Raw genomic sequence first — 26,945 nt, 5'->3', positions numbered from 1 at the left:
TGTTATTTCTGTTTCTGCTTTGCTTTATTTGAACAGTGACCTACAGCCTTGCAAGATTGCCCTGTAAAGTTGCTTAGATTTGCAGTCGGGAAGTAATTTCGAGTGTTGGGACAAGATCTGATTTAAGCTAATTACTGTATAGAGAACCCTTTGCCCAGTGTCTGTTGCCCAGTTGTGTTCGTCTGATTAGTGCTTCGCAGGAGGAGGTCCAGTGAGTTGGTCCCCCCTGGAGACGGTTCTTAATAACATGTAATAGTGTATTATAATTTATGAACCTGTTTTATACTACTAGGCTTGGGCTAGGTTTGCCACACATCTACTGCATCTTAAAGCATCCTAAAAATGTATCAAAATCTTGCAAAAAGTAATCCATGCATCCTCAGAAAGTGTGTGTTAAAAAAAAAAAAAAAAGGACAAAGTGCCATCAAGCCAAAGTCAACTTTCACCAGCTATATAGATTTTCTCCATGGGGGGAAAAAAAACACTTATTAAATAAAATTAGGTCAAAATCCGACGTTCACATTGGAAGAGTTCATCTGCTCGTAAGATTCAAGAATACATTTTGCTTGTGGATTACAAAGAAGAGTTTTTACTCCGTGTTGCCTTTTGCGTTCACAGAACAAGCTGCCAGTTCAGGAAAAATAACTTGTCTTCATGGATGCCTCTTATCAACCAGCCAACGTTTCACAATAGCTGAATGTTATAAACAAAACACTCGGGTGTCTGGGGAGCTAAACGTTCTGTCTCTCTCTCTCTATGCACTGTTGTGCGATGTGCGGCCAGTCCTGCAAGGGAATCTTTTCAACGATCGTGCAAAGGAAGTTGTTTTTTGCTACGTCCTAATGCACCTGAACTTAAATGATACAGCTTCGGCGTGGTATAGGCTGACAAAATTAAATTTTTCAACGAAGCATTCAATCACACCATTCACCTGAAAGAAACCAATGGCGTCTTTGCTCACCATCATTATTAATTTTCAAGAGTTTAGGAGCAGCAGCTACGGCAGGAGCAAAGAACTCCCTTCAGATATCATTGCAAAGAATTTAGTGCTTCCTGGTGGCCTCACGGGCCACTGTCTAATCCAGGATGTTTGGCATTGGCCAGTCCCTTTTTTTTTTTTTGCACCTTCAGACTTAAGTGTATATTTTCTCTGCACTAACACCAGAGCTGGAAGGAGGGATGCCTCTCAAGATTATGCTTGCAATTCTTCTTCTTTTACAGGAAAGGAGAAAGCTCTGCCCGGCAACAACAGTCATTTGACTAGAACTCTGACAGTCCAGCAAAAAAATTAAAAAAAAAATCTCTTATGTTCATTCACTTGAATTTAACAGGAGGAAGAAAAAAAGCTACCCTGGAAGGCTCACGTGCTTGGTTACCGCTATGCCGTCCGTGTGTAAATCTATCTCCTAATAGCATTGGGAAATATAACCATCATTAAGATCTATCTCTGCAGAGCTACTATCCCCCCCGCCCAATGCAGAGTAGGTAGCCAATCAGAAGCAGCAGCAAGAATCATCATTGTTCCCTTAAAAATATTCCTTTTCTTTTTTAAAAATAAACAACTAATGTCAGGGAGTCTGTTCTTGCCCCCTTTGACGTAAGGCTTGCGTTTACAGGCCACTAGGTAAATCTCGGCTTTATCGTTCGTTCTTTCGGCCAACTTCGTCCACTCGCTTAGAGTTTGCTGTTCAAGTGATTGAGCCGGGCCTGGGTGGAAAAACCCCCATCGAAAGCTGAATTGAGGACGTCATCCAGGGTGCTGGCCATTACAAAATTGAGGTCCTGCCGAACGTTGGCGGGGATTTCTTCAAGGTCTTTTTCATTCCTTTGAGGAATGATGACGCTCTTCAGGCCAGCTCTGTGGACAGCCAAAACTTTGTCTTTTATTCCGCCGACCTAGGAAGAAGACAGGGAGAATCAGAACGAGAGGGAGGGAGGGAGGGAGGGAGAGGAGAGGGAGGGAAGAGAGAGAATGAGAGGGAGGGAGGGGAGAGAGGGAGGGAGGGAGAGAAAGGGAGGGGAGAAAGAGAAAGAGGGAGGGAGAGAAAGGGAAGGAAAGAAAGGGAGAGAGAGGAGGGAGAGAAAGAGGAAGGGAGGGAGAGAGAGAGGGAGAAAGACGGATGGAGGGAAAGAAAGGAAGGGAGGGAGAAAAAGGGAGGAGAGAAAGGGAGGGAGGGAAGGAGGGAGAGAAAGAGGGAGGGAGAAAGACGGAGGGAAAGAAAGAGGGATGGAAGGAGAGAGGGAGAGAAAGGGAAGGAGGGAGGGAAAGAAAGAGGGAGGAGAGAGAGAAACAGAAGGAGAGAGAGAGAGGGAGAGAAAGAGAGAGGAGGGAGGAAGAGTGAAAGAGAGGGAGAAAGCAGAGGACTTTCAAGCAAGAAAGGAGCCATTTGGGGACTTGTGTCCGGAGGAGGCACATGGCCTTCCCAATCTGGGTAATTCTCTTCTGTTAGCTGAATTGCAAACTAGGTTCAGGAGAGCAGCTGCAACCTTATTCTGGCTCCAGAGAAAGAAACAGGCACGGCAGCCTCCTACTGTGCCTTCAAGCCAGAGGCACGAGGGGAAGCCAACAAAGGGGGAGGGAGGAATCCAAGAACTTCTGATAAACAGTTTTTATGGAAGGAAAATTAGGATGCATCACAAAGGAACTCCAGCAACTCTTTTTTGTGTGTGTGTTTCAATAGCTGGGGATATAAATACAAGAGACAGATCCCTTCGGTGCCCTTTTGTCCTGCACATCCTCGCACAACTCTTCCGAGTTTTGGCAACCCGTTGGTTGGGTCCGTTAGCAAACTAGTTTGATCAGGAAGGAAGGAAGGAAGGAAGGAAGGAAGGAAGGAAGGAAGAAGGAAGGAAGGAAGGAAGGAAGGAAGGAAGGAAGGAAGGAAGGAAGGAAGGGTTGTTGGAAGAAAAGGAAGGAAAGGAAGATTTTGAGAAGGAAGGAAGGAAGGAAGGAAGGAAGGAAGGAAGGAAGGAAGGAAGTTTTGGAAGAAAGGAAGATTTTGAGAAGGAAAGAAGGAAGGAAGGAAGGAAGGAAGTTTGTGGGAAGAAAAGGAAGGAAGGAAGATTTTGAGAAGGAAGGAAGGAAGGAAGGAAGGAAGGAAATTTGTGGGAAGAAAAGGAAGATTTTGAAGAAGGAAAGAAGGAAGGAAGGAAGGAAGGAAGGAAGGAAGGAAGGAAGGAAGGAAGGAAGGGCCTCTAAGCATTTTTACAAAGTCAGCTTCTTGCCCCAACAATAAATCTCGGTCCTCGTTTTACCCACCTTGGAAGGATGGAAGGCTGAGTCAACCTTGAGCCTGGTGGGATTCAAACTGCCAGATTGCAGTCAGCTGGCAGTCAGCAGAAGTAGCCTGCAGTACTGCACTCTAACCACTGCGCCACGGAGGCTCATTTAGGTTTAGCCACCTATCTCACACAAAGTGACCATTTCAAGGAACACACATCAATCTACGAAATAACACACATTTCAAATCGTACATGGGGCTTAGCTGATAGGATGGAGATAATTGTAGTGGGTCCCAATGCTGAAGAATATAATTCTGGAGGGTCAGGGAAATCTTCCATCCGTTTCCTTGAGAAATGCCAGGATTTTAAACACCACCACCCTTATTTTATAAAACTTTCAATCCTGAGATGAACCTGCAGTTAATTTACAAGGAATGACCTCTTTGCTGTGTTCATTAAGGACCTGGGAAGATGCTACACACCCTATCCAGATCTTTCTACAGCAAACAAGCTACTTATTCTAGTTAAATCCTCCAGCATTGCCTGCACCGATATCTTTATCTGTTTAAACAGCGAGGCCACAAACTGAGTGTGAAGTTTTTGGAATGCGAAGCACAGCCGCTAACCCTGAACTGTAAGAGTCCTTTTGCATGGAACAATTTCAAGGTACTGGATTAGGGGGAAGGTTAAAGGAAGGCTGCTCTGCTTGTCCTTCGATAATAAAAGTTCTGGTAAGAAGTGTGAATTTTAGAGAGGCAGAAATCATCAGCGAGCAAATTAAGCCAGTGGAAGCCACCACCTCTAGCTTTGCAAACACATTCACTGTATTCTATTACTGTGCTAAGCCATGTTTGAATGAATTACAATGGACTTCAGTTGATGGGGTAGGGAAAGCCAAAACTAACAAGTTTATGCCTTAATATGCTAAGGAAAGCCAGTGATTAAATGGCCCATTACTGGTTGAGAGCCGGTTGGCTCTCTTCAGCTTTATCAGTCACAGGTTGTATAGGAGGGGATGGTTTATGGCTGGCTAAATTTGGTTAATAGATAATAGATAAGCGATGATAGATGATAGATAGATAGATAGATAGATAGATAGATAGATAGATAGATAGATAGATAGATAGATAGATAATAGATTGATACGTGATATATAGATGATATAGATGATAGATACATAAATGATAGATAGATGATAGGTAGTTAGATAGACAGATGATGATGATGTAGATAGATATAGATCGGGGTTCCCAAACTCGGCAACTTTTAAGACCTGTGGACTTCAACTCGCAGAATTTTCCACGAGTCTTAAAGTTGCCAAGTTTGGAGACCTCTGATATAGATGATTATCTATCATCTACATAGATAGATAGATAGATAGATAGATAGATAGATAGATAGATAGATAGATAGATAGATTTAAGAGGGAAACAGGAAAGAAGTAATTATCTACCTGTCTTATCTACCTGCTGCAAGTTACTGCTGCATTGCTGTAATCCATACTCATGCCAAGAGTTCTCTATCTCGATAAAGATACAAACCATATGCCAGACACCTCTTTTTTTAAAAAAAAAAAAAAACCTCCTTGATATTTTTCTATCGCCCCTTCCAGGTTTGCACTAAACACCATCCATTCTCATTCTGAAAGGAGATCCATTTTAATCAAACGCTTACCCGATGTTCAACCACAATGCCTCTCAAGAATGAGAACATTTCTAGGGCCATCAAGGTTGGAACGGAGACAGGGAGTCCTTCCTTCAGAGGCCCCTGAGCTCAGAGTACTGATGTCACCATTGCTGCCAGTCATCTGATGTTAAACCCTATCCAGTTGCAAGGAATGGCCGTCACCTGTTCTTACCTAATCTCGCCATTGCTTACCTTAATGCAAAGGAGCTGCACAAAAATCTAGTCTGCAGGATGAGGCCCAGCCCTGCGAAGCAGAGATCTAATAAGGCAAGATTTCAGAAAGCTCTCTAGGAAATGAAACTTGCCTGGGATAGGGTGCCTTAGAATAAAGGAAGGGAAAAATCGGAGGTGATCCGGGGGCAGGTTAAAAGCATTATTAACCATCATGATCTCTAAAAACAATACTTACTGGAAGTACAAGCCCTCTTAGCGTAATTTCCCCAGTCATGGCTACATCTGAACGCACCAGCCGCCCACTGAAGAGGGAGGCAAGGCAGGTTACTATGGTAACGCCTGCAGATGGTCCATCTTTTGTGACAGCTCCAGCTGGGAAGTGCAGATGGATGTCTGTGTTGTCAAGGAGATCAAAACTTCCAGAAGCTTTAAGAAAGAGAAAGGGATTTGCAGATTGGTGCTAGGCCGGTCTTTGTTCTAAAAATAAATAAAAGAAACCCACCCCGGGCGCTGGAAGCCTTGAATTCCTAACATGTTTCCATTTTGGAAGAAAACCTGTATTTTGAAAGCAGGAGGAGTACCAGCAAAGGAAGGGATTGGAAGGGGGTGGGGAGGAAGATTGGTAGGGGGTGAAAAACACCTGCGTCAACATACACACTTCTAGCCTTTAGGGGGAAAAAAATTAACCGGCACTCGATGGAGATTAGATTAGATTAATGGCAGAAGGAAGTTAAGTGTCTTTCTGCTGTGATGATGCATGCCGAATGAACCCTCACTAAAAACTAAATGAACATCTTCTTTACTCTTCAAAAGCACCACGGTTTATTTCTCATTGGTTTATTAAACTTATTTGCCTTTCGTTTAGCTGTCATGTGATTCTAGGCAGCTTACAATCGGATAAAGCTAAAGTATAGAAATTAAAACAGTCAAGCAACGAAGCAATACATACGTTAAAATGGGCAAGATATTATCATTGCTTTTGCTGTTGTTATTGATCATCACACAGTCAGCCAGATGTTCAGACTCGGTTTGGCATTTTTGACGACCTATCAAGTCATTATTACTATTATACTTCTATTTCATTAAACACGAAAGTCAAATGAATATTTAAATTACTATTAAATTATTACTATTATCATCATTATTATTATACTTTTATTCATTAAACATGAAACTCAGTCAACTGAACATTTAAAAATGTATCACAAATATTATTGACTGACGCTGATGGTTGATACGGGTTCTGCCAGCATCCTAAGTATCAACCAAGTATCTTCCATAATAATAATAATAATAATAATAATAATAATAATAATAACAACAACAACTTATAATATTATTATTATTATTGTTATTATTGTTATTATTGTTATTATTGTTATTATTGTTATTATTATTTAACAGTTCAAGTCCTAACCAAGGACCTAAGAACTATTAAGGCAGCATCTGATGATATATACAGTTCTTAATAATAATAATAATAATAATAATAATAATAATAATAATAATAATAATAATAATAATAATAAGTAGTAGTAGTAGTAGTAGTAGTAGTAGTAAGTAGTAGTAAAAACTTAAAAGTTCCTAACCAAGGACCTAAGAGCTATTAGGATAGCATCTGAATATATAGACAGTTCTGAGTAATTATTATTGCTGTTGTTGTTATTAAATTTATTTGTCACTTATCTTGCCCAGGTAAGCCGCAACCTTCTCCCACCATTGGTGAGACTGCATCTCAAACACAGAAAGTGTGATTGCTGAGCCGGTCTACAGATCTGTAGCGAGACCCCCGCTAAAAGGAAACATCGGGTTGGTAGCAGCCTCCTCTACCGTTGGTCAGCTGGTATCTCTTTGCGTTGCTCCGCAGCCAGCTAATGGCGAGGTGGGCCGACTCCTTCATGATGTCCCCCAACTGCCCGGTGAGGGTCAACTGGCCTTCCCCATCCATCCGACTGGCTTCCACAAACATGATCTCTCCCCCTAATGGCGTCCAGGCCAAGCCGATCGCTACGCCTGGTTGATTCAGCCGCACGGACACCTGGCAGAAAGGAGAGGCAAGCCGTTCACAAGGCATCCTTTATCTGACCTGCCTCTGCGTGAAATTCTTGGGTATGGAAGGGGCCAAAACCTGAAATGCTAAGCTATGAGGACCCAGACTGTTGAGGGATTGTTGACTCTGCAAACCACTTAGAGAGGGCTGTAAAACACTGTGAAGCGGTATATAAGTCTAAGAGCTATTGCCCTTCCCTTCCCTTCCCCTTCCTTCCTTCCACAATGGTTGAATGCAGTAATGCGGTATATAAGTCTTAAGTGCTATTGCTGGCAAACTCTGCCCACTGCCAGCAGTTCAATTCTCATCAGCTCCAGGTTGACTCAGCCTTCCATCCTTCCGAGGTGGGTAAAATAAGGCCCCGGATTGTTGCGGGCAAGAGGCTGACTCTGCAAACCTCTTAGAGGGGACTGTAAAAGCACTGTAAAGCAGTATATAAGTCTAAGGGCTATTGATATTTGCTTTGGCACACGACTAACCAGATACAGCTTTTTCACCGTTGGGTGGGCCAGGCTAGGCAGAATATAACTCACTTGTTCTTAACGATATTACAGGCCATCAATGTATAGTACAGATAGTCCTCAACTTACAACTGTTTAGTAACAATTCGAAGTTACAACAGCACTGAAAAAGTGACTTATCTCCGTATTTCAAACTTGCGACCATCCTGATGAAAATTCATTTTGCCACCTTCTGACAAGCAAAGTCAGTGGGGGGGAAGAGACAGTAGGCAGGTTGGTGCACTTATGCCCGCCCTTACAGACCTCTTAGGAATGGGGTGAGGTCAATAGTAGACAGTCTAAGGTTAAAGTTTTTGCGGGTTTGGGGAAGGAACCACAGAGTCAGGTAGACATTGACCCCTCTGTCGTTAAAGTCGTGTTTCCTGCAATCAAGTTTGGTGCGGTTTACCTTGAGTTTGTATCTATTGTGCGCTCTTGTATCTGCAATACCTTTGCAAAACAGTTATTTCAAATCGATTCCCCTCCCGAAGCTTTTATTTCAGAATTCGACTCCCTTCCTTTCCCTACATTTTGATTCTAATCTCCTTTCGCGGGAGCTGTGCAGAGCACCAGCGCTTGTGAGCTTACTGGCCTAAGGTATTCGTTTTAAAAATATTTCATTTGGAGAGGGGGGGGGGGAATCTTCTTCCCCTTCCAGAAGGCTAATTGATTCCATTAATTTAGGTTTTCGGTTTCTCTTCCTCCGGCCAAGTGCTGACAGGCGAGGTCTAGATTTCCTGCTCGCTATTGATGGCGGAGGGGAGGTCAGAGGTGAAAACTCTCTGAGCCAAGGAGAAGGAGGAAAAAAAAAAGAAAGAAAGAACGAGAGGCCCACAGAGAAAGCTGGAGGAAAGACAAACAAATGGAACCAAGGAAGAATGTTTTCCACCGGGACCCCACAAAAGAAAAAAAAAAATCTATGGCAGTTAAGTAAGGCCAAGGAAGCTGTTTCAGCACATATTGTTTGAGGCTGCTACCTAGTGATATTGGCTAATGGCCACACTCAGATGGTGACCATCTGGAGCTGCTTTCAACTCTCCACTGGTCCAGAATGCTTATATATTTCTTGAAGATTTAATCCGGGGTTCCAAAGCCACTGGATCCCTTCTAACCTGAGACCTATATTTTAATGCAGCTATCACAGGTAGACACGTGACAAGTAGTTCGTATGTATCACTGCAGTTGTCCCCAAAGATGCTTTTTTCAGGAGGCAACTGGTCTTCTTGGGGTTTTTTTTCTTTTTTTGAAGACGTTTCCCTTCTCATCCAAGAAGCTTCTTCAGCTCTGACTGGATGGTGGGGGAACGGAAGCATTGATACTCCTTGCAGACAGCTGGTCGTTTGCATCCTTTTAGAGGGCCGCTGAGGCCACTTGGAGGTTTATCTGAGTCCTCAGGGTCACCTGAACAGCGCAAATGGTTCCTGCAGTCTGCAAATATTTTTCCTCTGGAAATCCATTCCTACTCCCACACCATTCAAAGGGTGTCCATCCCAAATTGTATAGCTAAATCACTGCAGTTGTTAAGCTAGGAAACAGTTATGAACTTGAATCCTGCTTAACCGCTGACTTTTCTCAAAAGGGGATGACATGACATTTTTCTCTAGCCAAACCCAAATCCTGCAGCCGTTCTTCCCAGGGTTTTATGTCTCCGGGCCTTTCATCGTCTGAGTTGCTCTTCTTCGCACTTTTGTTTTGTTTTGTGAAGCTCCCCGATCAAGACAGACACACTTTGGGGTTTGCCCCCAAGGCCAGCTGTCTGACTTGCATGAGCTTTCAAAAGCTTGAGAGTCTAGGGAGCGGGAGGATCTCACCTTTGCAAAGACTTTCCTACCAACCGAGCAACAGCCGATTTGCACAAGCCGCACAAGCCAACCAAGCAGAGCAACAGAAGAAAACCAAGAAGAAGTCGTACCTCCAGTTCATACATCGGCGGGCCCAGGATGTCCTTCAAGGCATGGAAGTCAATTAAAATGGGCATCTCAGGGGGCAGAGCTAGGTTGGAGGCATCATGGAGGGTTTCCGGTTTTGGCTCTTCTGCGTTGTGTTCTTTCCAATCTGGAAGATAATTAAAAGGAAAAAAAAAAGCATTGTTCATTTTTGTCAGAGCGTTTGCAGCATGACAAACCGTTATGAGACAAACCAGAAGCAAAACATAGCACACAGAGATACACGGTAGGCAAAATAACGTACAAGCAAACTTTCTTTCTAACTCTACATGGAGAACTCCGCAATGAATACCGGACACAAGGAGAGAGAACACACCCTCTATAACGGCTGCCTTATATGAACACCTCTTAAAGGGACAGAACCCATCCCCAATCTTAAAGGGAAATACCCATGCTATGCTGAATCACCTTCATTTCATCGGCTTAACATTGCATCAGACTTACAGCATCTCGCAGCTATTACAGCTGCTGGTCAGCTCTTAAATCTTAATACCTCAACAGCTTTCCTATCTGAAAATGGGGAGGGAAAAAACCCCATTTTGGTGGCAGCGTCCAAACTGAATGATCATATTCCATCGAAGAACAATATTCTTGACTTAGCAATAGACCATTTAACGACCAAAGTTACAACAGTTCATTCAGTGACCGTTGAAACTGCACTGAAAAAAAGTGACATGACTATTTTTTCACAGTTGTGGCTGTTGCAGCATCCCCAGGGTCACGTGATCAAAATTCAGATTCTTAGCAACTGATTCATATTTATGACGGTTGCAATGTCCCGGGGTCACGTGATCCCCCTTTGCGATCTTCTAACGAGCGAAGTCGAAGGGGAAGCCAGATTCACTTAATAACGGTTTCACTAATTTAACAACTGCAGGGATTCACTTAACAACTGTGGCAAGGAGAGAGGTGATCAAATGGGGCAAAATTCACTTGGCAAATGTCTCACTAAACAACAGAAAATTAGGGCTCAATTGTGATCATAAGTCAAGGACTACCTATAAGAAGCCAAAATAGGACTAATCCTTTGGGTCATGCATGCAATCCGGACAAGCAAACATTGTTTAAAACCAGGCAGAGTCTAATCTTGATATATAAATGTTCTGCTCCATGAAAATGAATTCATCTTCTACACCAACTTTTATTCCAGACCGGGACAGAAGTTGAAGACAGACTGGGATTTGATACCACGCCTGAAGCCATGGTTTGCTGAATAAGCCAGGGTTATGTCTGTCAATCAAAGCACAGCTTCCTTAGCCAATTTCTCATTTGTTCCCCCTCTCTGCAGAAACCTGCTTTCACTTGGCAATTTTCTAGACTGAACAAGCCAGGAAAACATTAGAACTAAACACAATTAACCATGCAGCCTGTGTTCACACCTTGGCCTAAACTACAGCATCGGTTGGTAAACCAAGAATTAACTCTGATTTCTTGCCTGCACATGCACTACTATTACTTCCCTGAGCCATTATGTTGTCCACAAAAGCACAGTGGGCTGAGCTTCAAACAATATCTTGGCCATAATGCAACTTCCTTTTGTTATTTTTGGCCTAATGTCAGGAGTCCAATTTTTGTTTTGGCTCTTGTTTAGTTCACACTCTTGAATTAATATCTCATGGAAGAAGTTTTTTTGATGGATTATGCCAAGTTTGGGGTTCTTTTACAGCAGGGGTTCTCCAAGCTTGGCAACTTTAAGATGCATGGGCTTCAACTCCCAGAATCCCCATCTAGCCTTTGTTAGTTTATAAGTGACTCAAGGTGGTGAACATAGCCAATAGTCCTTCCTTCTCCTGTTTTCCCCAAAGCGGCAATCCTGAAAGGTGACTTGGGCTGAGAATGACTGCCCAAAGTCACCATGCTTTCATGTGCAGGACTAGAACTCTCCATCTCCTAGTGACTGGCCCAAAGTCAACCAATCAGCTTCGCTGCCTAAGGCAGGATTAGAACTCTCCATCTCCTAGTGATTGGCCCAAAGTCAACCAATCAGCTTCGCTGCCTAAGGCAGAACTAGAACTCTCCATCTCCTAGTGATTGGCCCAAAGTCAACCAATCAGCTTTGCTGCCTAAGGCAGGATTAGAACTCTCCATCTCCTGGCGATTGGCCCAAAGTCAACCAGCCAGCTTTCATGCCTAAGGTGAGACTAGAACTCCCCATCTCCTGGTGATTGGCCCAAGTCACCCAAGCCAGCTTTCATGCCTAAGGCAGGACTAGAACTCACAGTCTCCTGGCGATTGACTCAAGTCACCCAAGACTCCTATTTCTGCTGCCTACCCAAACTGGAATTGAAGCAAGCTTTCACCATTCACAATTCATGGCCAGTAATCTGGATTCAGTAATCTTGATGGTTGAAGCAATGCGTGTCTCCATGACAAATTTCATGTTCAGGACAAATCCGATTCACTCCGGCATTGGCACAGACGCCTCCTCTTCCTCCTCCTCCTCTTTTCTCCTCCTCCCCTTCCTCCTCCTCCCATTCTTCTTCTTTTCTCCTCCTCCTCCTCTCTAATTTTTCAAACAAAGGGGGGAGGGGAAAAAACACCCCTTTGCTTGTTTGGGAGACGGGGATGCGCTTCAAACGCCAGCACCAGGCAAAGGGCAAGCCTTCTCCCTGCCCATTTTGGCAGCTTCCCTTTCACTGCTCTGGTTTTGCCGGCTGCCATTTCAGACCACACTAAAGGCCAAGGCGGTCAGCAGATTTCTTCCAAATGGTCAAACACAAAAGACCAAAACGGGGTGGTTAAAAAAAAATGAAAAGAAAAGAAAAAGGAAAAAAAAACCCACCCTTGAATTTTACACCATTTGGAAAACATTCCGCTTGCTGTTCCATTCCTTGCTGGCAGCAATTTCCAGGTCCAGTTTCTACCCTGTGAATAGCTTCATTTGCTGAATGGGGGGGGCGCGGGGGGGAAGGGGGGAGAAGTGGGGGAGGGAGAAGGAGATGCAGAAGACAAAGCTGCCCTTTTTGTCCTGCGTCTAGTAGTAAACACGTCCCTCTAATGTTGCAAGGGAGAAGCTTCCCGCCTCTTCCACTGGTAACCACAGAAATCTTTTTTTTTTTAAAAAAATGCATCTGGAGCCGGGGATGTTTTGAGAGGGGATGAGAGTTGACTTCAGAATCAGACTAGAGCCAGAAGGGACCTTAGAGGTCTTCTAGTCCAGCCCCCTGCTCAAGAAGGAGACCCTATCCCATGTCAGACAAGTGGCTGTCCAGTCTCTTCTTAAAAGCCTCCAGTGTTGGAGCATCCACAACTTCTGGTGGCAAGCTGTTCCACTGGTTAATTGTCCTCACTGTCAGGAAGTGTCTCTTCAATCCCAGGTTGCTCCTCTCCTTGATTAGTTTCCATCTGTTGTTTCTTGTCCTGCCTTCTGGGGCTCTTTGGATAAATAAGTGGGCTATCACCATCACAGGTCATCCTCAAGTTACCACCATAATGGAGCCCAAGACTGGTGTTGCTAAGTGAAACATCTGTTAAGTGGGGTTTGCCCCAATTGATGCTTTTTCTTCGCCAAGCTTAGGATTAGGGAATGGCAGACGCAGCGGAAACAAGAACTCCACTGCACAGGCCAACCAGGTTTGGTATACAAACCTAGATCAGGAATGGGGAGTGATGGTCTTCTTTATGACCTGTGGACCTCGACACCCAACCATGGAATTCTGGGAGTTGGAAGTCCGTAGATCGTAAAGGGGGCCGTCATTCCTTACCCCCGACCTAGATGGGGAGGGGGAAAACACAATCGGAAACATATCCACATGGATTTTTCTCTGACCATTCCCACATGAATGGAAAGTCCTCCATCGGTGAACTTTGGTTTGCCGATCTTGCTTTCAAGAGTGACTTTTAAGCTTTCCTATTTTTAAGCTGGGCCTTTTGATTTAGGCTAAGAATAAATTCAACTCTTTTTTTTTTTTTTAATTGCTCCTTTCTCCTTTGGAAGAAAAGAGGTCTGGGAACAGAACTACGGCAAATAATTAAAATGTGCTTTAAAAGTTGCTTTCGAAATATATAGCCACAGTTATTAGATGCTTATGTAGGCATAGCCAGTAAGAAAACATGAGGAATATGCCAATAAAAATACTTGTGAAAGACGCAGGCTGACATCTGTTTCTCTCTAGAGTGCGAGGGTGTGAGTCATACAAACTTATGGCTAGCAAACTCTTCATCAACTTCTCCGTTGCCACCCAAAAGAGTCCCATCTTTGAAAAAAATGATTTGAGGTACAAGTTCAAGAGGTTAAAATGTTCTCACGTTGCACAGAACTCTGTAAAAAAACTTGGTGACAGGATACGTTCTCTTCAACGTCTAACAAGTTTTCAGCCAGACATTTAAAAAAAATAAATCACTGCTCTAGAATAATGCTAAGTCTGCAGCCAACCTAAATATGCCTGAATAATCAGTGAGTCTTCAATCTCAGGTTATATTAATATGTGGGAAACACACGTGGGTTCAAAGTTTTCATCGTAATAGAGACAGTCACATTTTTCAAAAGAGCTTATCAAAAAACTCCTGAACGTACCTATTGTAAGTCTTGGAGCTCACAGATAAAATACCTGCTATGGCAGATAATTTTCTGTTTCTATGGCAATCCACTGGAACAAATACAAATCTCCAGCAATACTATCGGGATCGAACTCCAAAACAAATCAGAGTTGGATTTTACTTTTAGCCAAAAAAAAAGGTTTTTAATCTTTGTGAGGCTGGACAGTAAATGGAAGGCAGAGTGAACAGGAGAAATCTTTCCACAGTGACAGACACAGTTAAACCAGATATTTTCAATTCTTTTTGTTTCCTTCCAAAAAATGGTTAACTTGCAGAAAATGACTGCCTTATTCCATGGCAATTGGGAGGCTATCAACTAGTAGAACATAGAATAATGGAGTTGGAAGGGGCCTGGGAGAACTACTGCTTCAATCCCTTGCCCGAACAGGAGATCCTGCATCATTTTTGCAAACGGTTGTCCAGTCTCGTTTTGAAAACCTTCAGTGATGCAGCACCCACGACTTCTGAGGGCAAGCTCTTCCGTTGGTTAATTGCTCTCCCCGTTAGGAAATTTCTCCTTCGTTTAGGTTGCTTCTCTCCATGGTTAGTTTCCAACCATTGTTTTTTTTGCCTCCTCGGGAGCTTTGGAAAACAGTTTGACCCTCCTGGTTTTTGTAGGAGCCCCTCAAATATTGGAACACTGTTATCGTGTCTCCCCTGGTCCTTCTTTTCTTAGACTTGACACACCCAATTGCTGTAACCCATCCTTCGTGTGTTTTAGCCTCCAGCCCCCTAATCTTATCTGTTGCTCTTTCTCTGCACTCTTTCCAGAGTCTCCGTCAATAACTAAGAATTGATAATAATTAAGATTAGTATTCCGCTCGCCCCTGGGTAGCAGCTTTATGAGCTGGAAGCACAGCCTTTGAAAAATAACACAGAAAGAGGGAAGGGAGAAACTCACAACACACGGAGATGTAAACCCACCCCTGCTTCAGAGATCAAATTGTGAGCTGAGCAACTGCTTCGGTCACGCATTCACCTCTCAGCTATATCCTCAGCTAAGATTTCTTTCTGCCAGCAGATGTGGGGCAGATAATTCTCTTGTCTGCCGTGAGAGATGAATGCCAAACACCTGGGAACGGTGCAGTTTTATTTCAGCGACGGACAAAACTATGCAAATCCAAAACTCAAAACATGGCAAGGCCCCTTCTTGAGAAACTATCCAAGCTGGTGAGAGAGGTGGAGATCGGCCAGAATTTTTAAGAAAGGAGAAAGACGAAAACAATTTTTTTAAAAAAAATAAATAAAAATAAGGCAGCTTACAAACCTCCTTCTGTCCCTTCCGAGCGATCCAGCCTTGTCTCCTTGTGCTGGCTTTCGGCCACTTTGACGGCCACTGCCCGGCAAATGGCTCCCAGTTTGCGATCCAGAGAACGAACTCCAGCCTCTCGGGTATAGCTAGCAAAAAGCAACGGGCAAGGATCGCCTTTCAGTGTGTGAACGGAAGCAAACTTCACCCAGAAATCTTGGAAATGGCTAGGGACGTTACTAGCTACCCTGAGGGGTCTGCAAATTATCTAAATTGCAAAACAAGGGTTGCAATGAAGCCATTTCTGCGCCTCAGTAGTTCTGCAGAGGATGCCAATTGTGTTCCCTGCAATTGTGGGGGTGAAACTCACAATGAAGACACGGTAGAATTTATCTATGGAGATTCTTGGTCATCTGGTTCATGGTTGCCCCAAAGGTGCTTTTTTTCAAAAGGCAACTGGACTTTGTTTTTCCTTGAAGATGTTTTGCTTCTCATCCAAGAAGCTTCTTTAGTTCTGACAGAATGGTGGAGGATGGAACCATTTACATTCCTTGCAGCCACCCCACCACCATTCAGCCAGAACTGAAGAAGCTTCTTGGATGAGAAGAAAAACGTCTTCAAGGAAAAACGAAGTTAAGTTGCCTTTTGGAAAAAAAAAAACCATCTTTGCGACATGGCAGAATTTGGTTCTCAAAGTAAAATAAAGATAATCATAGATGATTAGCACACAAATTGGAAACGGTAAGCTCAGATCACTGATCAGCCCTAAACTCTGCCTCTTCTAAGACAACCTCAACACACACACAAACAAACACAGCTACTATTGCGTTGCTTCTCTCCCTTGAAAATCTCTTTCCCTTTCTGAAACCCAAAATGAGGAGATCTGTTCAAAGACTCAGCGTGAAAAAGTCATTACCTTTGCCTGTGGGGTTTTTTTTTAAAAAAAAAAACACATTGTCTGCCTTTTCTGCTAATCATCCAACTAGTAATAATAGGTAACTGATGGTTGGTATTATTAGTACTATTATTGTTATACCGTCTGAACTCCCAATGACCCTGGGAGTTTTGCAAATTTAAAATATAATTTAAGAATGAAGACCTTGTATTAATGAGCAGGGGCATGGATGCTACTAAACCCTGCTCTTCCAAAGCTCTCTGGTAGTACAATATTCCAAATTTAGAACTACTCATTTCCCGCAAGCAACAACAACCCAAAGAATGTTGCACAGAATTGAAAATGCAGAAAATCATTACCGGGTGATAATCACCAGTGTTGTTTCTTGGGGTATCTGAACCTGTTGCGGCGTGAGACCATGCTGTTCCAGCTGTTTCGGAATCAAATGCCGATGTGCAATTTCTATCTTCTCTTCCTGTGTGTATCCTTTGAAACGGTGCGTGAGAAGAGAGAGGAGCTGACATTTAGAAATGCCGTACCTACTGAACAGATGATCATCCAGAAAATCTCAGACTGTGCAGAAATGGACAAACTAACCCTAGCCTTAAAAAATAAAGGTTCTTCAACATATTACAACAATTGGAATTGCTGGTATAAATGGTTAGACCAAAGATAGACTATATATTATAAAGTTAAAAAGAACGGGACAAACTTATATGAGTGCGATCTAAATATAGATAAGATGTGCGTATATGAGATAAAACAAGAAGAGAAAAGATCTTACAAACTGTCGAAAATGAGAATGTTTTTAACTGTTCACTTTCTCTGCTTTCTCTTTTCTTCTTTTGCTTTTCTTTTTGTGTTTCTTTCTTTTTCTTTTGTTCTTTTCTGCTATTTGTGTTTGTGTTGTTGATTTGTTTTTAGTTGTAAATTCAATAAAATTTGGTAAGAAAAAAAAAGAAATGCCATTTTAAAAGACAGCAACCTTGGGTTTGAAAGTGAGAGAAAAGGCCGAGATGAGATATTCCAGACACCTGTTAAGGTGACTTAGTGTAGTTAAGTCCTTGACCTGCAGTGGCAGCCAGGATGGGAACTTCTGTCACTCAGCCAGGCGGTTGTTAAGTGAGGGAATGCCCATTTTTTTACGACCTTTTTGCCATGGTTGACAGGCACATCGGTGCAGTGGCTGAGCAAACTTGACTTTCCCTCAACAACTTTATTGGTCAGGAGGCCTCTGGGAACAGAATGGGGCAACTCGCTGAGGCCGACTTGTCCCCAGCCAACTTGACCCCGGGAAAACTCACCGCAGGACAATTCAACATGGTTGTCAACTCATAAAACATTCCTATGCCTGTTTTAGTCGTTGCCATTAAAAAAAAAGGGGGGGGTGGGGAAGAAATCCGGAAGAGCAGTGTAGCAGTTTGGAAGCAAAAGTGCATTCCAACTCTTATCTTTAAAAAGACTGTAACTAGAATACCAGACCTTTTGCTCACAAATATATTTAATTGGAGAACGTGAATGATGACACCCAGCCCTGAACATGCTCAATTGGAGAATTCTGATTTATGACACACCCAGGGGGGAGAGGGGAAACAGGGTCACAGGGGACTATGAATTACCTATGCCAGTGTTGGCTTCATACAGGGCAGGGCCAGTATTTCGCCTCTCATAAATCCTTTGAAGTTTTTTGAAATTTGGCTCGAGAATCATGATTTACTTAGGGCAATTGCTGGAATCCTGACAACAGGATAATTCAAGGGAGGGACAAGTAGACAAGCAGGCCTGTTTCTGGCTTCCAGAGGGCCTCCAGACCCTGAGGGAGGCTGTTTTTGCCCTCCCAGAGGCCCAGGGGATCCTCTGGACCCTTGGGAAGGCGAAAAACGGCCCTCCCGGAAGTTATGGTAGGCTACATCTACCACGTCCACGCCCACCCAGCAACCGGGCAGCGAACCAGTTGCTGGGATTTTTGAATCCCACCTTTGGGGAGGGGGGTTCTATAGGGAGCTCGGGACTTGTAGCCAATATAGAATTATTTCTCCAAGGATGTTCTCACCAGGTGCCGGGGAGGCGTGGACTGGAACCAACTGGATTTGGGGATATGATTGGACTGGACCCTGTTATGGACACATGGATTGGGGAAAAGAACTGTGATTTTTAATTTGGGTGGGGAAAACCATGGGACCTTCGGAGTCGGGTTTTCACCAGACGGGCCAATATGACACACCTAATAAATCTGTGCTTTGAGGAACTCCTAGGCCTCAACAGGTTTGATTGCATTGGGTCTATTACTTGGAACTCTGACATACGTCACCTCTCTCGGAGATGCGCCCCTGTGCAGTCACACCTACACATGACAGTGATTCGTGCCTGGGTTACCTGGAACCTGAATGATCTCCATTCTGTCCAACAAAGCCGCTGGGATGGTGGCCGTGGTATTAGCAGTGGCTATGAAGAGGACTTGAGACAGATCGAATGCTACGTTTAAGTAATGGTCGGTGAAGTTATGGTTTTGCTCAGGATCCAAAACCTTTTAAAAGCAGAAACAAACAAAGAAAAAATAAGTTGTTTTTTTTTTTAAAAAAATTAGCTCGCCTATTTAATTCGTCTCATTTAGCTAAATACATACGGCTATGTTTTTTTTAAGGCATCATCACGTCACACAAAAAAAGAAAATATAATCGTAGGATGATTTCTAAACAGTAGCCCAAAAGATCTTTTCTTTTTTTTAAAGGCTCACTTGGCCTCTCCATAGTTCTAGATATGCAGCAGATTTCAAATTCTATTCATCGTTTTAACCTCTTCAGAAGAAAATATGCTTCAGGGATGGAAAGAAAGTGACAGTTCAGAGAAGGCAATTGGGCCAGGGTTTTGTTTTTGTTTTTAATTTAAGCGGATCCTTGTAAAAGGACTAAGACGGTAGAAATAAGGGCCATACCATTTCGGTCCAGAGATGGGACTGAAATGGTATGGTCCAGATACCTTTCAATTCTGTAACACTGAGAAGAAATTTGAGGTTTTCCAACTCTCCTGGATGAGGAACAGTTCCAGTGCTGAAAAAAGAATCATGTAAAATTAGGATATGGATATAAAATTAGGATATGGATCTGTATGATCCCAGGGACGAGCTCTGTTACATTAAGACATGATGAACAAGATCCACTCCCAATGGGAGGACAAGACTTCGCAGCTGCAGCTTTGTTTTGGAAGAAGGCACTCAACCCATAATCCAGAGAACTTGTCAAGTCAACAAAACTGCTTGAGGGCAAGAGAAGAAGACACCCAAAATGAATCATACATAAGGGACTTAACTCTCTATAGGTGGAAAGAAGCCAGAAACTCTGACAGCTTTCAGAGTCTATTCTAAGATCTCTAGCAACCTTCCATAACTTCCGGATTGGTTGGGGCTATGCCTTCCAAGCCCATGGAGAGAAAGCTGCTTCTCAGAAAGTATTTCCAACTTTAAATTGACCGTGTTGGCTAGTAAAATATTTATTTGCCTCTTACGATCCATAAGCATACAGCTACAGGTTAGTATTCCACTTAAAGGCCACAACCGAGCCGTAAGCAAGACAGTGGTTCAGTAAATTTTGCCTCTTTTTACGACCTTTCTGGCCACCGTTGTTAAGTGAATCACTGCACCGACTTTGCTTGCCTGAAGGTCGCAAAAGGGGATCAGAAGACTCTGGGACAATGCAACTCCTTCCCTCAAAACGACGCTATAGAGCACTGCACACCAGAACAACTAGACATAAGGACAGTGTTTTCCCAAACGCCATAACTCTGCTAAACAAATGATTCCCTCAACACTGTCCAACTATTTACAAAGTCTGTACTATTACTGTTAATCTTCTCATCATTCCTTATCACCCACCCATTCCCACTTGTGACTGTATGACTGTAGCTTTGTTGCTTGTATCCTTACAATTTATATGGACTGTTTCCTAGTATGATTTGATTGCTTATTGTATCCTATGACTATCATTAAATGTTGTACCTTATGATTCTCGACTCTTGATGAATGTATCTTTTCTTTTATGTATTTGCACCAAGACAAATTCCTTGTGTGTCCAATCACACTTGGCTACTCTACTCTACTCTACTCTACTCTACTCTACTCTACTCTACTCTACTCTACTCTACTCTACTCTACTCCACTCCACTCCACTCCACTCCACTCCACTCCACTCCACTCCACTCCACTCTAATTCTATTCCATTCCAATTCCAATTCCAATCCAATTCCAATTCTATTCCTATTCCTATTCCATTCCATTCTACTTCTATTCATATTGCTGCACTGTAATAGTTTTTATTCTGTCTATGTACCACTTCAACAAATGTAAATGAAAAACTTTGTAAGCCACATCGGAAAAATAAATATTGAAACTTACGGTTATGCCACTGAAGGCTCCCTCAGTTTCTCATTGTTCGGTATTAATTCCCTTAACTCCAGCCAACAAGCCGCATTCTTGCAATTCATGCTTTTTTCCACTTCAGCGTATTTCTTGAGATGTGTTAAGCAAGCCATGTTACGCTACTGTGAATAATTCTCACGTAATACAGGATGGAACTTCCACAATGCCGGAGCTATGGCATGCTGCTGTCAACATAATTTATCCTTTCCATTATGGAATGAACACACATCCTTTTTGCTTATCGGCTTGAATTATGGCCTGGAAGAGTGGTGCTAATTAAAATTATATATCACACATGAACAGGGCTGGGGTTTGAACATTTGTCAAAGACAGAAAGCCATCTCAATTAGCTTTTCTTACTACAACTTTTAAAATTAATATAATGCATGGGAAGAGCTGAGGGAGAATCAGCAGCCCTGCCAGACAGACAAATCCTAATATTTGTGTCCAAAGCTTGTTCCGTAGCTATTCAAAATAGCAGAAAAGGCACCAGAAAATTGCTCCTTCCCTGTCTTTGTAATAGAAATCAGCTACTTGATCAACTACTTTTACGTTGCAGAGATCTGAAATTAACCTCCAGCTAACCGAGAAAGCTTAGACCCAAAGGTGTTTTTTTCAAGAGGCAATTGGGCTTTCTTGTTTGTCTGTAAAGATGTTTCACTTCTTATCCAAGAAGCTTCTTCAGCTCTGACTCGATGGTGGGGAAATCGAAGGATTTATACTTATAGATTCCCCACCATCCAATCAGAGCTGAAGAAGCTTCTTGGATGAGAAGTGAAATGTCTTCAAAGAAAAACAAGGAAAAAAGAAATCTTTGGGACAACTGTGACCTGGATGACTGAGAAACTTCGTAGAGAAAGCTTGGAGTAATTTGCAATTTCCAGCAGTTTCCCTTCTCATGAAGCGAAGCTTTCATTCACAGGATTTAAGACAGAATCACAAACTTTGCACTAAATTCGTCGGCATACAAGTGAAATTGCCCGGGGAAAGTTGCTTTTTTCTAAGAACGGTATCACTGCCTTAAATTAAGTTTTATTTAGCTTGACTTTCGGTTTTCAGTCACGGTGGAGGCTTTGCAAAAGTCATGAAGAAGGTGTGAAGGTAATAATCTGCCCTATTTATTTTACTATCAAAAGACTCTTTGCAACTACGAAAAGATTCCAGGGACTGCTGCGATCCTTTATCACCTGAGCACGAACGAAAGGTATCATCTTCAGGCTCTTGGTTGCAATGTTGCTGTTGTTGTTTTGGGGTTGTTGTTGTTGTTGTTGGCATGAAAATAAGAGTAAAAAAGAAGCTTTTGTGCATTCGGAATTCCTATTCCCATAACAAGCTGAATAATCTCTGCAAACATTTAAAGGCTGCCCGGTACTTTCTGCACGATTTCTCTTGTCTACAAAAACGGTCTCCATTAAGAAGCACTCTGATTCCTTTTCGTCCACTCTGACCTTCAAGAGAGGACATCTAAATATAGAATGAATGTTTCCTTGTTGAGGACAAAACTGGAAATATGAAGACATTCCACTCTGATCAAGCAACCAATGCACCTTGACCTTAAGCCAACACATTGAAAAATCCCAGCCTTTTCCCCAGCTACATGTGGCAGAATCTATGTATTCAATTAATTCATATTTAATTGAACCCCGTTTTTCTGAATGCTTCAGGTATGTTAACAGCCTTCTGGTATTTAGGAAACTAACGTATTTCCTCACCTGTATAAGGGCAGATTGTTGCCATACAGTTAGGGAAGTGCTTTGACACTCAGAAGCAGTTTCAGAAATATGAAATGAATTACTCTAAGGGATGCCTCCTATAAAACAGGGGTGAGCAGGCTCCAGTTTCATTTTTAATATAACGCCGTGACCCACAAATCAGAGCATAATGCAAACATATGTTTACTTGGAATTACTCAGAAGAATTACAAGCTCGGGAATTCGCTTTGAAAGCCAAAATGAAATGCACAGCAACCACAATTCTTCCCCACGCCAATACAATCCTGGTTATCCACAACCATCACAAGTTTCTTTTTAATATATAAATTTCAGCACTACGTAAAGATGGGATAAAACATTTGTTGCAGATGCTATTTAACAACCGAGAGATATTAGCAATCTACTTCAAATCGTATAAAATACCCAGATGTAGAATCTCTCTGATTTAGCCACAAGACTAGTAATAATCCTCTCTGTTTTGTTGTCCCAAACAGAGGCAGCTTTGTGATATAACACACTGAGAAAGTAAACAGAATGACTTTTTACGCCTAATTATAACCATTCTTAACCCCATAGCAATGCCAAGTTGCACCAAGCCATCCATCTTGTTTCCAAGGGAAAACAATGGTTTCCTAATATGATGGGATTGTAGTACTTGAGAAATATTTAATGAGGGAAAAAAAACTTGTCTAATGGCAAATGACTTGTAATTTTGTCCAGCACCAAATACTTGCTATTTCACCAATGCAACTGATCTGTTCTCTCTTTCTATTCCTGTTAAATAAAAATGCCCATCCTTAAGACTATTAATCCCACGTGCTTAAGTGCTTACTATCATGAGCTTCTCGTCCAAAATAGCTATCATTCTTAACATGTTCTCCTATATTAACTTAATTGGACTTTTTTTTTTTTTTTTTAGAAAATAATGGTCTCCAGTTTCATTTCTCTACCACAGGCAGCCAATATGGATGAAGCGGGGATGTTCTGTTAAAATTAATGAATTGAAACAATCATGCTTTTCATTTCACTTCAAAAAGCTAATCACTCCCTGTTTTAATAGTTTGAGAATAAACCAGAGATTCTCCTCTCTTGAGAGCTGAAAAAGACATCAAGGATCCAAAATGTGATATTCTTTACGACGTGTTTTCCTTAAGAGGTGAAATTTACCTCAAATGTCTGTCAGAAAATCTATTTCATAACTTCCCTGTGTTGGAACCCTGACCCAAATATAATTGTTCTGCTTTTCTGTACAATCAAAGTGTGAAGCTCTGTGTGGTATTTGGAGTTAGAATAAACCCGGAAACTTGGCTTCTCGTTTCTCAAATCAAATACCCCTCCCTCAGGAAGACTTTCAAAGGGTTGAGCATGTCATGCCATGGAGCACAGTCCTTTCAAGGCCACAGGCCTGCCTTGGTTTCTTAAACATTGCAGAAAGAGTCCATTCCACAGGAATCTGGGCCTTTTAGGTGTCCTGCTTGAGCAGGGGGTTGGACTAGAAGACCTCCAAGGTCCCTTCCAACTCTAATGATGTTCTATGTCAGGGGTCTTCAACCTTGACAGCTTTAAGACTTGTGGACTTCAACTCCCAGAATTCCTCCTCCAGTCATGTTAGCTCAGGAATTTTCTGGGAGTTGAAGTCCACAAGTCTTAAAGTTGCCAAGTTTGAAGACCCTTGTTCTATGTTCGAGTGCAAGGGTGTCAAACTCAAGGCCTGGGGGCTGCATCCGGCCCATGGGATGCTTAGATCTGGCCCGTGGGCCCATCCTGGAAACAGCGAAGCCCATGGTGCTCCGGGGCTCTGTTTTGGGCCGCGATGGCCTCCTGCAACCCTCTGCCAGCAAAAACAGAGCTCAGGGAAGTCACACGTGGCCCTCCTGAGCTCCGTTTTCGCTGGCAGAGGCCTGCAGGAGGCCGTCATGGCGGAAAATGGAGCCTCGAGTGACATCGAGCTGGCCATGCCCCCCCCCCGGCCACACCGCCCGCCCCCCCCAGCCCAGGTCAACCCTGATGTGGCCCTCAATGAAATTGAGTTTGACACCCCTGTTCTAACATGCAACTTGCAGAATTTTGGCTGAGAACATTGGAACTGAGGTCCTGACCCATCCGGAGAGCATCCCAATTCTTACCTCGAGTAATGCAGCTGCGGGATCACCTTGCAAGCTCTTTCCGAGCTTGTCCACCTCGTCCAGGAGGAAGACAGGGTTGTTGACTCCAACAGTCTTCAGGCCATTGATGATACGGCCAGGCATGCTGCCAACATACGTGCGCCTGGCAAAAAGGAAAAAAAAAAAACGGGAAAAGTTGAGACGTTAAAGAGTATTGAACAACTGGAGATGTGAGCACGGCTCAAGTTATGTGTGCATGCCGTCCCACAATGGCTGCCCAAGTGGGTGGAGTTTAGCAGAGTTGGCTAAACTGACGGCTTTGATTAAAGAAATAGACGCAATGACATTTGTTTCCACGTGGAAACTGCTTCTGGACTTTGTGCTCGAGGTGGGAGATCAAAAAATAAAACAGTGATTTTGGGTTTTGCCAATCAAATAGGTTCGGGGTTACAGAAATGGCTAGGGTATACTATTATATAGAAGTAAAAAGTTTAAGGTTTATGTTGTTATCTTATTCACCAAAAGGAAGTCTGGAAGTCAATTGTTTTCCTTCTACCCTAGACTTTTCTCTCTTCCCTTTTCCTCTCTCATTTTACCTTTATTTTTTTAAATACATTTTTGTGTTTTATGGTTTGTTAATAATTAATTAAAATTTTGAACTACAAGTTATGCAAGCGCATCAACAAGAGTGAGAAATTGCCCAAAAAGACAAAAATACACGGACTACGTTGTGATCCTGAAAAAGATTTATTCAAATGAAGTAACATAATCAGAGCTATGAAAATGTATCTAAGAGAATCGGATCAATTGTCCAAATTGATCTGCTTGATGGGAGCTTTGCAAGATCTCGGCAAAGAGACTCTCAGCAGCCCCCAAATTAGGCATTTTTGTGAAACAGCCCTTCATTTCAGAAAAGTCACAAAAAATAAAATGCCCCAACTGATTTTTTTTTAACTCTGAGGGCAAAATTGGACATTCAAACATCCTCCCGTGAGTTTTTGAATGCCAACTGATGGTGCTACCGATTTTCTTTACATTGTTAGTTTGATTAAACAATAAGAGGACCAGCTCAAATCTGAATCAAGAACAGCTGGAGAGCAGGCCTGGATATAAGAAGGGTTATATTTGAGCATGAGGATAAACCATACTTTACTGTAGCAGAAATAAATCCAGCCTCTGCTTGGCCTTTGGGACAAGCATGTTTTTCTATTTACAATAAAAATCTTTGTATAGATGTGTGTATGTGCATAGACAGAGTGACTTATTCTTATTTGCAATTTATGATATATTGTCACTAAAAACACTCAGTAACTTCACATAGTGAATCCTTAGCAAGAGTTCATGAATTTCCTGCAACTAAATCTCACGCGCCCAAAACATTAATCAAGTAAGGTGGGTGGATGATTATAAAACACCGCGTAACTTCCATTTAGCTAAAATGATGGAGAAAATGTTGTTATATAATGGGGGGTGGCTAATAAAATCCAGCTGGGGATGGAATGTTTTGCCAGCCTCCTTCCCAGGCCCCAAGTGATGTCAGAAGGCAAGCTCCACCCCAAGTACAGAGAGAGAAAGGGGGGAGAGAAGAAAGAGAGAGAAAGAAACAGAGAGAGAAAAAGAGAAACAGAGAGGGGGGGGGGAGGGAGAGAGAAAGAATCAGAGAGAGAAATAAAGAAACAGAGAAATCGGGGGGAGAGAAAGAAACAAAAAGAAAAATAGAGAGGGAAACAGACCGAGAAACAGAGAGAGAGAGAGAGAGAAAGAGAGAGAGAGAGAGAAACAGAGAAAGAGAAACAGAGATAGAGATAGAGAAAGAGGGAGAGGGAGAAACAGAGAGAGAAATAGAGTCGGGGAGGGGGAAGGAGGGAGGGAAAAAGAGACAGACACACACAGAGAGAAAATATCTTGTTGCTTCTGCACTTTTTACCACTCAGTGAGACAGATGAAAAACTTTTTTCCCGCATGGAATAAGAAAAATAATTCTTCAAAGCAGTTGGCTTGTTTATGTTCTCCTGCGATGTGTTTTCCCCCCAATCTGTAGCATCCGAGCCGCCTGGCCAGAAGGCTCAGAGGGTGTGTCCACCAAGTCCATACAAACAAGTTCCTAGCCCTTTTCGGTCTATTATTAGACCTAAAGAATGCAGACAATAAATGAGTTGTTTTCCTTTTCCTTGGCCTGGCGCTGGCCGGGCTGGCTGGGACTGCAAAGCCTCTGGGTTAGTTAGCTGCCTCCCGGGACCAAAACACAAAACAGAACCAACATCAAACTTCTCCCAGACAGGATCCAAGTCTAAGATTTCCACCATCTCTCTCTCCAGCGTGCCTGGAGGAATTTAATAAGGACATGTTGTTTCGAAGGGATAAATGATGAGAAACTTTCTAAGCTCAGGGCAAAGCCATTCAATATCTGTTTTCACAGAAAAGGATGGAGAGCCTGTCTTTCAAGTGAACCA

At 42.6% G+C, this 26,945-nt stretch overlaps 1 protein-coding gene across 1 annotated transcript in view; it reads right to left on the bottom strand.

Annotated features, from left to right (window-relative positions):
* LONP2 (lon peptidase 2, peroxisomal) overlaps positions 1-26,945 on the bottom strand; it is a 40,124-nt gene continuing 13,179 nt past the window's right edge. Inside the window, exons 8-15 of the mRNA XM_087940661.1 lie at positions 24,514-24,655; positions 18,638-18,788; positions 16,621-16,747; positions 15,385-15,515; positions 9,545-9,687; positions 6,913-7,120; positions 5,318-5,508; positions 1-1,896 (exon numbers count right to left, since the gene is read on the bottom strand). Of these exons, the coding sequence (XP_087796787.1) occupies positions 1,675-1,896; positions 5,318-5,508; positions 6,913-7,120; positions 9,545-9,687; positions 15,385-15,515; positions 16,621-16,747; positions 18,638-18,788; positions 24,514-24,655 (1,315 nt within the window). The 3' untranslated portion in view covers positions 1-1,674. The remainder of the gene's footprint in view (positions 1,897-5,317; positions 5,509-6,912; positions 7,121-9,544; positions 9,688-15,384; positions 15,516-16,620; positions 16,748-18,637; positions 18,789-24,513; positions 24,656-26,945) is intronic.

Source organism: Pseudonaja textilis, chromosome 11 (assembly GCF_049901715.1).
Source record: "Pseudonaja textilis isolate UNSWEBS1 chromosome 11, rPseTex1.2, whole genome shotgun sequence".
Classification (NCBI taxonomy): domain Eukaryota; kingdom Metazoa; phylum Chordata; class Lepidosauria; order Squamata; family Elapidae; genus Pseudonaja; species Pseudonaja textilis.
The sequence above is the reverse complement of the archived record's forward strand: the minus strand, read 5'-3'. Positions and strand labels throughout refer to the sequence as shown.